The sequence below is a fragment of the Camelina sativa genome, chromosome 14 (assembly GCF_030686135.1).
Source record: "Camelina sativa cultivar CO46 ecotype springtype chromosome 14, ASM3068613v1".
Taxonomy (NCBI): Eukaryota; Viridiplantae; Streptophyta; class Magnoliopsida; order Brassicales; family Brassicaceae; genus Camelina; species Camelina sativa.
Window position 1 is genome coordinate 13,831,113 of NC_141893.1, and position 13,514 is coordinate 13,844,626.

The 13,514-nt window shown below is 36.1% G+C and overlaps 1 protein-coding gene and 1 pseudogene across 3 annotated transcripts; both read right to left on the reverse strand.

Moving 5' to 3' along the window:
- Positions 1-316: 316 nt before the first annotated feature.
- On the reverse strand, positions 317-6,782 carry LOC109125198 (putative LRR receptor-like serine/threonine-protein kinase At1g29720; annotated as a pseudogene). Its single transcript, XR_015580173.1, has 25 exons — positions 6,580-6,782; positions 6,308-6,485; positions 6,147-6,218; positions 5,882-5,941; positions 5,745-5,816; positions 5,591-5,662; positions 5,434-5,505; positions 4,938-5,009; positions 4,777-4,848; positions 4,631-4,696; positions 4,468-4,539; positions 3,920-3,982; positions 3,776-3,844; positions 3,626-3,676; positions 3,501-3,542; positions 3,347-3,390; positions 2,778-3,163; positions 2,470-2,668; positions 2,305-2,325; positions 2,067-2,204; positions 1,843-1,961; positions 1,552-1,762; positions 1,199-1,430; positions 965-1,115; positions 317-870 (listed from the first exon to the last, which is right to left on the reverse strand). The product of XR_015580173.1 is annotated as a putative LRR receptor-like serine/threonine-protein kinase At1g29720 (transcript).
- Positions 6,783-7,621: 839 nt separating this feature from the next.
- Positions 7,622-12,880, reverse strand: LOC104741560 (putative LRR receptor-like serine/threonine-protein kinase At1g29720). 2 transcript variants are annotated; one of them, XM_010462443.3, is made up of 25 exons: positions 12,701-12,880; positions 12,424-12,601; positions 12,237-12,308; positions 12,086-12,157; positions 11,934-12,005; positions 11,764-11,835; positions 11,607-11,678; positions 11,441-11,512; positions 11,276-11,347; positions 11,120-11,188; positions 10,963-11,034; positions 10,822-10,884; positions 10,668-10,736; positions 10,507-10,557; positions 10,381-10,422; positions 10,263-10,306; positions 9,788-10,176; positions 9,500-9,695; positions 9,393-9,413; positions 9,148-9,294; positions 8,954-9,045; positions 8,653-8,863; positions 8,336-8,567; positions 8,097-8,250; positions 7,622-8,021 (listed from the first exon to the last, which is right to left on the reverse strand). In XM_010462443.3, exons 1-25 carry the CDS (start codon positions 12,795-12,797, stop codon positions 7,665-7,667), a joined length of 2,988 nt encoding a protein of 995 aa, XP_010460745.2. In that variant the 5' UTR covers positions 12,798-12,880; the 3' UTR covers positions 7,622-7,664. The 2 variants fall into 2 exon arrangements, with proteins under 2 accessions (XP_010460745.2, XP_087340909.1); XM_087484783.1 differs by having other exon boundaries at positions 7,761-8,034; positions 12,701-12,875.
- Positions 12,881-13,514: the final 634 nt, after the last annotated feature.

A 13,514-nucleotide genomic window follows, 5' to 3' on the forward strand; every position in this document is an offset into this window, starting at 1 on the left:
AAAATTGTATTGATGCAGTTATAGATACATTCTTGATTTGGTTAAAATATTGTTCAACTTCCCTTTTCCCATTTGATGCCAGCTGACTCTACCCCATCGAGAGAAAGATCAATACATCTCGTCTTGCAAAACTCATGGATAAAAACATAACTCCATCCGAAACCGAGGAGACTATAATTACGACGATGACCTCACCTTGTGGTTTGGTTAGCCACTCGCCCTCCCTCCCTAGTTCATAGCCCAAAGTGTGATTCAAACTTTGTAACTTTCATCTCAGGTCTAAGGTCGCATTCATTGTAACCTGAGCTATTGGCTCTTGGTAAAAAATTCCATTCAAAAAGGAAAATCACAGCAAACACAAGAAACTTTCATGGAAAGATACTATTATTCTACAAACATTCTAGCTAATATAAGGTTTCATACAACGTTTAGTTGTATGACTTTGTAGTTATTAGTTAATAAGATATGAGATCCACAAACCCCTCAAAACTCACAAGAGACAAAGGTAATATGCACAACCTTTAAGAGTACGTTGACGAGGAAGAAAACTCTACTGTCGAGATTAGAGTTGTGGATTCATGGATACAGATCATAACCAGACGTCGACGATTTTTCTGGTGTCGTCTCCATCAGCTTTGAGAAGTTCAAGTTGTGTCCATACACAGCATGGTCTGACAGAACCTGTGTTATTTCCATCTTTCCCTGGAGCATTTTCACAGCCTCAGACATCAATGGCCTTAACGAAGGAACTGCATTTGTGCAAACAAGAGCAACTTTGATCATCCTCGTTGCTTCTTTGCTATCGCATTCACCTTCCAGCATCGGATCTATGATCTCCATTATGTCCCCTCTCTGTTCTAGAGTCAGCGCCTGAGATTTGATGTGAACAACTTAATGGTAAAAGAAATCACAGATTCAACTATTAACTGCGTGGGAAAGAGAAACATATACACTCCAGGGTTACCCAATTGATAAGCGAGACGTTATTAGCACTTCCCAACTGTTTTGTAATACTCTTTCCACTAACAATTTCCATTGCCACAACTCCGAAGCTGTACACATCTGCTTTCTCTGTCAAGTGACCCTGTAACGCATATTCTGGAGCCATATAGCCACTACAGCATAAAGAGAAATTAAGACATATTCAATACTTGTAGCACACTATGTGTCATGGGTGTGTTTATGCAAAACTACTTACATAGTTCCTGCAACGTTGGTGCTGATATGCGTGTTTTCATTTTCGTGGAGCCTAGCCAATCCAAAGTCAGATATCTTTGCATTAAGGTCGGTGTCTAGGAGCACATTAGGGGCTTTTATGTCACGGTGAACCATTTTGATCATCGATCCTTCGTGGAGGAATTCAAGGCCTTGTGCAATCCCCACACAGATCTTTTGTCTCGCTGCCCAGTCTAGTTTGAGGGAGCTCTTTCCTGGTAATGGAAGTAAACCAAGGAGAAACCATATCACTTTACATGTAATAACATATATGTACACTTTAATTAGACTCAAAACATATTTAAAACAAAAAAAAGCTGAGCGACTTTAAATTACCAAACAACGCAAGTGCAAGAGAGTTATTTTCCATGTACTCATAAACTAGCAGCAATTGATTCTTCTCGACACAGCAACCATAAAGCTTGACAAGGTTTGGATGATTCAGACCTGAGATCATTCCTATCTCATTCACAAATTCTCGGTTTCCTTGGCTTGACTTGGAAGAAAGCTGCTTGACTGCTATAATAGTCCCATCTGATAGCTCTCCCTACATTAAGTTACATTTATCAATAAACCACTAAAGCCATATTTTCCTTTGAGAAGAAATTGGTGTCTGATTTAACATACTTTGAATACGGATCCGAAACCTCCTTCTCCAAGTTTGTTGGCTTCATCAAAATTGTTTGTTGCAGCTTGCAGTTGCCTCCAAGTAAAGCAAACTGTTTGTAGACCATGGGCTCTCAGGTCTATGTGATCACGTTCACAAAATAATAATATTACTAATGCGAATACAAATCGGTCGTATGTTTTAAGAATGGTTTCATATATAATTGGATTCTCCTAAGTGGTACCTCGTTCTCTTGTGTTATTGTCTCTTCTGTATCTCCTCCGAGCATATATTCCCAAAGTCAAGAGAATAAGTACTGTTACCAAGGCACCCGTTGCCCCGAAAATTAGGGGATAATTAGTTTGATGTTTTATAATCTCCACTGCACATTAAACACTAAAAAGTCTTAACACCATTCATATATACACACTAACCTACTGAAAATAATTTTAACAAAGTAGTTTTTAAGTTTCTTTTTCAACCTCCACATCGTCGTTCCAGACCTGAAATTTTTGAAAGATGAACATTATGTCTAGGAGGAAAAAACGAGTATAATCAAGAAGAGGAAAGTGAAGCTCAGAAAAGCAACCATATACGAAAGTTTAAGAATCCGGATTTTTCTCAAACAGATGAAAAGGGGTACTTACTGTGACACAAGGAGATTGCAGAGATAAGAAGACCATAATTTCCTCTTTTGGGAATGAGGGTTGTCCCTTTCCCCGCCCAATACAACTTAATCTCTAACATATGATTGGTCACGTTAACAGCTTTACTTTCTTTCACAACAGGCTTTAGAGTACCATTAGCTTCTTCGTTGATGTTAAAATCCCTCAAGAACAATTCTCCCTGACAAGAGAGAATAACAAAAAGCAAATGAACTTTAGTCTTCCACAACTTATTTTTAAAGATTATTAGAAATATAAAGTATTCAATTCAGTAAGTGGTGACGCTATACCTGAACGTAGACATCAAATATGCGCCTACCTAAACGATTATACAGGTCTTCTTCTGAAAACTGAAGCTCCATAAAATGGAGTTTCAAATTGTATGGCCCATTTTCCAAGCAATACGCATAATAAACTAGAGAGAGAGCAGATCGACGTGCAGTCTTATAAATATCAGGAAAATCTCCTGATAGTGCTGAAGTATTTGAAGTGATGTATGTGTCCTCATCTTCCGCATCATCGCCAAAGTCACCCGTGTTACTGACTCCCCAGTTATTGAAGTGTTGACTTGTAGCAGCTCTGAGTTCACTGTTATCAGCTTGATAAGTGATTTTACCCAGAGGGGTTGTAATATTAGCACTTTCTCCACCACAATTTATATGTAGTGATCGTTGATCTACAATCCATAACAATTATCACCATCAACAAAAGAAGTAAAAGGGTGTTTGATTTCTTAATATTAAAAGGAGGGAATTAACAGCGTAAGATGAGATAGTACGTAGAAATAACAATAAATATTAATTCTTAGGTCAAGTATTGAATGCATGCATGTTAGACATCAATATATACAGGTACGTACAGTTCCTACAGTTGATTGGACCAGCGCATGGAAGAAGCCCAGCTCTGTATAACAAAACCAATCATAGTAATTTGGCATCTAATCAGCACAACGCTTTCAGATTACTAAGTTTAATCCATTATTGCAAGATGATGAGGTACAAGACTGTACTTACAAACTGTTTTTCAAATTTGAGCTCTTGTATGTGTTAATGTTACTGATTCAACAGAAATCGAGAGCATAATGTCAAAATTCTATATTAGCAGGTTAATTATTTAACAAATATATTTGTGTAGGTACCTCTTTTCCTGGCAGCTAGACGACCATGAGAAATTGTTATAAGAGAGATCACTGAGAAATTCACCAAATGTAGAAAACCAACTAGAATATTAGTTTACATGAAAAAAGATTTCTCAAGCCACAGAAACAAAGAGAAATCTTGAAACGTACGTATTAGATTGCTTGTTGAGGAAAGCACTATAATTGATGTTTCCAGAAAGCATATTGCCGGTCAGATAGCTGTAAGACCATGTAAAAAGTTAAACTATATATCCGCAAGGATTAATCTATGAGATTCACATTTAAAGTACTTACGTATATAATGGTGCTACTTTTATTCCATGAACTTCACCCGTCAGCTTGTTAAAGGATAAGTCACTGCAGCAAACAACATGAACAAAACAAATGAACTTTTTTTTTGTATGAATGTAAATCATGAGTAAATATTGCCTATATTTGGATCATTTCATACTTCATATCACTCTTGCAAAAAGTTACCATTTCGTCTATCTATGATATTTATTTTACGTGTTCCAAGAAAATCAATATTTACACCTAGAAACTGACTCCCTTTTTTGAATAACTAAAAAATTATAGGCATATATTACTCTAACCAGCGACTTCTAATCTAAGTTTTGTCGGAAATCTTTACCGTTTTAGCTATTGACTCTTTCTAGAAACTGATTTTCGAGAGGGGAAGGCCTACTTAATTGATAATAGTCATAGTAAAATAAATGTAAGATGTCAGGAGTCTTTTTACATTTCACACAAACATCTCAGCAGGTGGAATATTGGGCTACCTTTGCTTTAAATTTACAAATTCTTTTCACATTTCACACAAAAATAAAAAAAAGAATACTTACAGAGTTCTTAAGTCCGACTTATTCCATATGTATGAAGGAATTGGGCCAGACATACTCACATTCCTCAAAATCCTGAAACAAGAACGAAGACTAAATTTCACATTCTAAAAAAAAAAGAAAAAAAAAAAAGAAGAATAATTAATCTTCATTTGCAAACACATACAAGTTTCTGATGACTTTGCTAGATATATTAGGAAAGAAGTTTATCCCAGTCGTATCACTAATACTCCTGCATATGAATATATAGCTAAAAACATCAGTATTTTCTCAATTTTCGTTTTGGTAATCTAATGAAAATAGTATCATTACAGTTCAGTAAGATTTTCTAGGCGGGAAACTGCATCAGGAATAGGTCCTTTCAGTCCACTTGCGTATAAATCTCTGTATATCAAACCGACACATGTTAGATGACACAAAAACAAAAACTATAAGAGAAAATAATTAGAATTAGTGATCATGGACAATCTTACAGCCTATTAAGCCGCGACCAGTTGCCGATATATTCTGGGATGATGCCAATGAAGTTATTATCACATATCCTACTGCAAAATGAAAACAAACAACTACTTTGGAGCTTTGCTAAACTTATCTTCTTAACCTACTTTATATATGCTCTATTTTGGAATATCTATTCACACACTTATTTGAGCCTTTCGTATGCATGTGTCAAATCAATTCACAACCAAGCAAGTGACACGACCAAAAGAAAAAGAGACATACCTAAAGTCAAGGAAGATTCTTAACGCAAAAGAACTAATTAAATGTTGTCATGTCAATATATGTAACTATATATTGGCAATAAAAGAACACCTTCAAAGTTTCCAACGATGTATACACCCATCAACTTCATAAATCTACTAGCCTTTAATTCAGTCTAATTATATATTCAAGAAGATCATTTCCAATTAAAAGATCCAAAAGATTCTAAGAAACTATCATTGTTATATATATATATCAACAACTTACAATTTTTCAAGGTTTACCAGTCTAGCGAGAGTGCTAGGAAGGCTTCCGGTAAATTGATTGGACGCAAGTTCCCTAAAAAACGCAGTTTCACATAAGAACATTCTAAATACACTTGTGGCTTTTCAAAAATGGTTAAAATATATGTAAAGGGTCTTACAATCGTGTTAGGTTGGTTAAGTAACCAAGCTCATGAGGAATCAGGCCAGAGAACTGGTTTGCTTCAACGCCTCTACAAATTGTCATATAACCGTAGTATTAGATAAAATTAAAAGGCATATTCCGGTATAGCTAGGAAACAATTTGAGACGTACAAGAATGTCAGGCTCTTAAAGTTTTGCAATCCAGTAGGTAAATTCCCAGACAAACGATTTGCGCAAACCGAGCTGTGAGGAAAAGTCAAAGTTACTCGTGGATCATGAAGAAGAAGCATCATGGAGAGAGAGCTTACATGAAAGTGAGGTAAGGCAATGAAGCCCACTCCACTGGGATTGTGCCTGAGAGGTAGTTCCTGCAAAAGTTTCTGCAAACAAGATCAACACAATAATAAGTTGTACTTCATATTTTCTTGATACATAATAAGTTTGTTTGTATTTCTCTTGTTAAAATTAATCCATGGTTGTTCCAGCATTAAGTTTCCCTTATATATATATTACCAACCATGGATTGTACAAATCCTTCGACTAATAATGGATTCTTTTTAAAAAAATTCTTACATCCTCTGGAGATATAGCAGCTTGGCCAACTCAGGCGGAAGTTTTCCTGAAAGACTCGTGGACTTGAGAATTCTGTGTTTTTTCACGTACAACAAAAAGAATTAGTATAAAAGTCAATATATATCTGATAAGAGAACACAAAATAAAGATTTAACACTCACAACTCTGTTATATGACATGTCGTGTTGTTGTTGAAGGAACAATCACACTTAATGATGTTTTCTGTCTCCGATTTCGAAACGACATTTATCTTTAGAGTTCCTAAATGGCAAGGGTCTCCATAACTTAGGTTCAATCTCTTTATGCCAAGTGTAGTAGCTATCTCCTCAAGTGCATTCACTGCAAAAATTATGAGTATAAAATACATATATGGAAAAGTATTGATGTTGTTGACCTTTAATATTAGAAGAGTTAATATCTTTTGAGTTGATACATTCATCTGGATGTAGTAAAGCTGGTGAAGTGGATGTTGTTAGAGTCGCGAAGAAGCTTGTGATGATGGTGAATAACAGAACAAGAGCCGAGAAGAGAATCCACATTGTTTGCTTAGTCACAGGATTACACCATCAAAGAGATTCAATCAGTGCCATATAATAAAATTTTATCTAGAATTTTTATTTTAAGGTCTTCTTAGTCGTCGGCGACTACGTACAAAACATATATGACCAAAAGTTGTATAATGGTGATGTGAACGCTTACTTTATGTTTAAGGTCTTCTTGGTCGTCGCGTGGCTACAAAACATATATGACCAAAAAGTTTTAATGGTGATGTGTTAAGTTTATTAGTTTTACAAACTCCACTATATATTTTATGCATCGAATAATATCACTTTTGCACTTGACAGATCATGTCATTGGACTTTGAAGCAACGTCTATATAATATCATTAAGTACATAACTACATATAATATAACGTAGATCGAACCACCAATTTTAATCCCACAATCATGGCGGAAATGATCACTGAAGAAAAAATTATTCAACTTCGATGATCTTACACAGAATTATAAAATTATTTTTGCATTTCATCGTTTGAATTTCTGAAAACGACGAAACAAAATTACACATACATTGGATGTATGATTTTGAGTTAAAAAGTCGCGTTTTAAGTAGAACAGAGCGACTGAAATCATGTATCACAAAAATGCATTCCATAATATGTGTTCTATAGTATTTTTAACTAGGAAATTTAATTTAAACATAAACATTAAATGCAAAATGCTTACCCAAAATATTAAGTTTTAATTTCAAGCCCAACCTTAAAACTAACCTCTAACCCCAAAAGTGGTATATTTTTCCCAATATACATAAACATCGAAATATTTTTTTGTTCTAATATAGAGTGAGTATACTTACTTAGGTTTACTAATCAAAAGTTTCGAGAAATTTGTATCCGTTTTTAGAATTTGAAACGATGGCATACACGATTGTTTGCATATATACTACATATTTTGAAGTTTTTAAGAGTTCACAAAATTTTAAAATACGTAAGTCCATTGTTTTTTTAAAAAAAACTCCCTAGCTAGTAAAGACAATGGACTCGGGACTGAGTGGGTACAGATCATTGATCTGTATGAGATCATAAGCATATTCAGAGGATGACTGAATCGACATGATACCATCAGAAGGCAAAGATGATGGATTGAAGCGCAAGTCATCACAATACACTCCAGGGTCTGATATGATCTGCTCTATATCAGTCTCCCCTTCAAGCATCTTTACAACTTCCGACATGCTTGGCCTTAATGTCGGAGACTTGTTTGAGCATAAAAGTGAAACCTTTATCATTCTCTCTGCCTCCCTCACATCGAACATTCCTTCCAGCCTCGGATCCAGAATCTCTGTGAAATCCCCTTTCTTTTGCAGCATAAATGCCTGAAATTGAAAATTAAGAACCTTTTTATTTGAGAGAAAGCAGAGTTCTTGTGGAGAAAAGGACTGAATCAGTACCCAATCGAGAAGGCCAACACAACATTCGTCATCTGGCGTGTATTTTGCGTTGTTCTTTCCGCTAACAATCTCCATTGCCACAACACCGAAGCTGTAAACATCTGCCTTTTCTGTTAGGTGACCCCTCATTGCATATTCAGGAGCCATATATCCTCTGCAACCATAACAACAATAACTGTCACAGAAACATTTTCATTAAAAGTAGGATTCAAGTGTATATGACTGACTGAAAGACTGACATTGTTCCAGCAACTCTGGTGGTAACGTGACTCTGATCGTCTTCATGGAGCCTGGCCAACCCGAAATCTGATATCTTTGAGTTCAGATCCTTGTCAAGCAGAACATTTGTCCCTTTAATGTCTCGGTGAATGATCTTAACTGCCGAACCTTCATGAAGGAAAGCAAGCCCTCGCGCGATCCCTAAGCAGATTTTGTGTCTTGTTCTCCATTCTAGTTTCAGACTGCTTCTTCCTGCTCTGACAGTTAACAAGCAAACAATCAATCTCAAGAAAGAAGAGAATGCAGTCAGAGCATTTGGTTCAGTCAGATAATTTACCAAATAATGCATCAGAAAGACAATTGTTCTCCAAGTACTCATAGACAAGAAGCAGCTGGTTTTTCTCAACACAGCATCCATAAAGTTTCACAAGATTCGGGTGCTGCAGGCAAGCGATCATACTGATCTCAGTTACGAACTCTTTGTTACCTTGATGTGATTTGGAAGATAGCTTCTTTACCGCAATCATTGTTCCATCTGGTAATCGTCCCTGCATTGTCAAATTTTTGGCTTTAACGTCACCGTACCTGTTTTTAAGAATACTAACATTGATTTCTAAAGCTTGAAGATTCTTTTGTACCTTATAAACAGATCCAAAGCCGCCTTCTCCAAGCTTGTTCAAGGGATTAAAATTGTTGGTTGCAACTTTTAGTTGCCTCAAACTGAAGGAACCTGTTATTAGATCAGCTCCCTTAAGCTCTTTATTTAAGCAATAAATATCCGATAACAGAACTTTACATAGTTGTTAAGTAGGGGATTCAAGTGAATCAGTACCGCGTTCTGCTGCATTTGCATTGCTAACACACTTTATCCAACAGAATAAGCCGAGGACCAAGAAAGCAAGAGAGACTGCTAAGCCGAGAATGAGAGGATATTTTGTTGGTTTATGATCTTTTTTCACTGGAAGAATCTGCAACAGAACTGAAGGTGGACAGAAGAAAACAAAGAGAAAAGATTAACCCATATTCAGGCATAAGCAGGAAAAAAAGACTCGAAGACTTGAGATTTCTTCTTCATACCACCGCATTCAGATTCTGAACCTGATAAAAAAAAGAACAAGTAAACAGTTAGGATAAACACATCTCAGGGAAATGTGATGTTTACTTCCACAGAAATTTTTACTCACTGGGACAGACTGAGATCGCAGAGATAAGAGAGCCATAGTACCCTCTTTGAGGAATGATCATCGTGCCTTTCCCTGCCCAGTAAAGCCGTATCTCTAAAGTGTTATCAGTCACGGTAGTGTTTACTTCTCTTACAACTTCTCTGTGAGTTCCATTAGCCTCCTCTCTGATGTTGAAATCCTCCCAAATTAACTTCCCCTGGACAGATAGTAAATTTTATATCTTCAACAATCAGCTAAAAACTCTGGAAAGGGGTTCTTAAAGAATATACGACAAAAGGTTATATGTACCTGAATGTAAATGTTGAAAACACGTTTCGCTAGTCTAATGTATGGTTCCTCATCTGAGAACTGTATCTCTGCAAAATGGAGTTTCACGTTGTAGCTTCCATTTTCGAAGCAAAATGCAAAGTAAGCCAAACTCAAGGGTGAACGTCTAGCTGTATGATAAAGCACAGGATATTTTGCTGAGACTGCAGATTCTGATGAAACTGAGTATGTATCTTCCGTTATTCCATCATCCATAAAGTCACCAGTGTTGCTGAATCCCCAGTTTGTGCTATGATAGTTCATAGCTGAACCTATAGGTCCATAGTTATCACCCTGGTACAGAAACTTTCCACGAGAGTTTTCGATAGTTACATTAGGTCCCCCGCAGTTTATATGCAGAGATCTACTATCTGAGGAAAGTAAACAATTCCACTTCATAGGCAGAAACTCAAAAATGGGTATTTTAGAAAATCAATAGAAAAGCAAAAGAACCTACAATTATGGCATTGCTTTATGGCAGAACATGGAAGAAGTCTGGTTCTGTATTAAGAGCAACAATTTAATAACAGTACAAAAAGTATCAGTGATTAATAAGATTGAAAAAATGTTCTTACAGACGGTTTCTTGAGTGGGAGCTCTCATATGTGTTTATATTCCTGCATGAATACTTATGTTAAAAGCATCCCGAATGTTAAACAAAGACAAAAGGCGGTGGTTAAGATAACAACAAAAGAACATACTTCCTCTCTTTGCACATTGGAGACCACGTGAAATTATTATAGGACAGATCACTGCATATATTATGATATGAATATTAAAGCCAAGAAGCAAAGGAAAGATTAGTGTAATACCGAGAAATATTTTGACGTATATGACTGCTAGAAAATAAGATTGGCCATACATATTTGTGCTTGCAGTAAGGAAAGCTCCTGTTTCAACCTTTCCAGACAACATGTTTCCAGCCAAATACCTGAAATATGAAACCAGGAGATGAGTTCAACAGTTTTAGCACATTTCAATTGCATAGGTAATCCTTTTGACACTTTAGGACTTACGTGTATCTCGGGGCGGTTGCATATGCTGGAATTTCTCCAGTCAGCCTATTAAAGGAAAGATCCCTGCCCGAAAAAGAAAGGCATCATAAGAGATTGGACAGTGTTTTAACAAGATGCGTAGTGATATAACATGAGACTTACAGAGTCATTAGACTCGGCAGATCCCAGAGACTGGTTGGAATTGGTCCTGATAAGTTTAAGTTTCTCAGAACCCTGAAAATTATAAATATCAGTCTAAACATATATAATTGACCATAGTATCGTATCTGGACTTGAGACATAAAGATGTATTACATACAAATGTGTGAGGCTCTTGCTAGCTATCTGAGGAACATGCCCCAATCCTGCAGCCGTGTCACTGATCCTCCTGCATAAAAAGTAAACGCCACAGTTTCGTTTCAGAAAAGAGCATTGGCTTCTGCAACTTACAATATTATCAGTTAAAGTAAATTACAGGTCGATCAAATTCTCCAGATAAAAAATGGAGTCTGGAATAGGTCCTCTAAGGCCACTCGCATAGAGTTCTCTGATACAACGTTATTACCACAAGTCAGAAAACATTGAAATGTAAAACTACAAACTTTTCAAGTTTAATGCAAAAGAAAGTTACTTTACTCACAATCTTTGAAGTTGGGATAATTTCCCAATAAACTCTGGAATCGATCCGTTCAGGAGGTTATCACTTAAGATGCTGTAAACAATAGAATGAAAATCAATTAGACATGATGAACACATTTAAAAGATGATGTATTGTAAGAAAAAACACAAGAGAAAGATGATCTTACAGATTAGTTAGCTTTTTTAGTCTTGCTAATGTCTTGGGGAGGCCTCCGACAAGTTGGTTGGAAGAGAGTCCTCTGGAATCAACAAAACAAAATCAAATGGATCATATTCGATAAAATCACTCATGAATCTGTTTGATTAAAAAACAGTCTTACGTACAATCCTTGTAGATTCACTAGGTTCCCAAGTTCCTTAGGAATAGTTCCAGAAAATTGATTGGCTTCAAGAGTTCTAAAATCATACAAACGGACAATAGATTTAGTTTCCAGAAAGGACAAAACTTTATATGTAATCTCATAAGATTAACAAAACAATGGTAAAATACATACAAAAGGGTGAGGTTAATAAACTTCCCCAATCCTTTGGGAATGTCTCCTGATAAGCGGTTTGCGCAGAGAGAGCTGCAGAGAAACATTTCAAGTAACTTTAGAAGCTTTTCTTACTTTCCTAACAATAAAGACACGTGAGAGCAAAGATTTACATAGATTTGAGGTAAGGCAGTGAGGACCATTCCATAGGAATTGAGCCATGAAGGTAATTATGGTATAAGTCACTACAAAAACAAGCAAAAGAATAATATAGCAGTAGTAGTAGAAATTGAAAATAGTTGAAACACTGGAAACCCTCCTCACATCGATTCAAGATACTGAAACTTGTACAGCATCGGAGGAAGTCTACCTGGAAGACTGAATTTCTTGAGGACACTGAACATGAGGTACAGAGTAATTGGGTCACAAAACCAGAGAAATAAGCAGCAGAAACGGTTCGTTTCCTTTTTTTGAATGGTTAGTTTCCTTTTTTGAATGGTTAGTTTCTTACAAGTGTGTGATATGACAAGTGCTGTAGTTATCGAAATGACAGTCACATCTGATTGTGCTGTTCTGTCCTTCATCCAGAACACCTTGAGGTATTACAAGAGTCTTTGTGAGACATGGATCTTCACTTAGGTTCAAGTGCTTCACACCCAGTGTTGCTGCGATATCCTTAAGGGCTTCCACTGGCGAAGACAGCAAACCAGAAACACAATCAAGTTCACAAAGAGAGGCCAATTTCGTGACACATATATATATGAGATAGTGCTTTGAAAGTACTAAACCTTCATCTGGGTGTAGAGAAGGAGAAGAAGATACTGTAAATAGACAGTAGATAAGTGTAAGAATAAAGCTGAAAAGGGACATTTTTGACATAATCATGAGGTTGTAAGCTCAGACATGGGAAATTGTGTTCAAGTGATCTATCTATGACTTGAATACTACATAAATATATAACTAAAACCCTCCTTAAATACGAATGCACACACATAAATATAGTTAAAAACATATATGTATATATAGAAAATTGTGAAAATGTGAAATGCAGTTTGACCAAGTTGAGGTTAAGAGTAAACACATGGGTTAGTCATTGCTTGTATTAGGCAACTTGCCAAATTTTTAGGGGATAATTGCAATCCAGCCTCTCTATCTGGATTTATTTACAATATGAGCAGAAACATTAGAAAAATCTCCTCAGAACTACTAGAAGAAACTACTAAGAATTTATGATTCCAAAAGCATTATTGACACCACTTTCAAGAAAACATAGCCTAAACAATTCTAATTTTAGATCTTGAGTCAGAATTTGAAGATCATGGCTTGTTTTGTTAGTAACTAAAAACTGCAGGGATTGACAAGTTTTTATGCATAACTTTGGTTGAGTATCTATGAAACAAGACTTCAACTAGTTGCATATTTTATTCAGTCTTCTTGAGAGTTGACTTCTACTTTCCTTTGGATCTGAAAGCTAGTGGGTATAAAAATTGGTTTACTCCATATTAATCTTATTAAATCTCCTATGCTCAAGGCCAATGATGTTGGAAGCTCTGCAATTGCCTGAGGGAGAGATCCAAACCCTCTCATATGCAAAAATTCCAT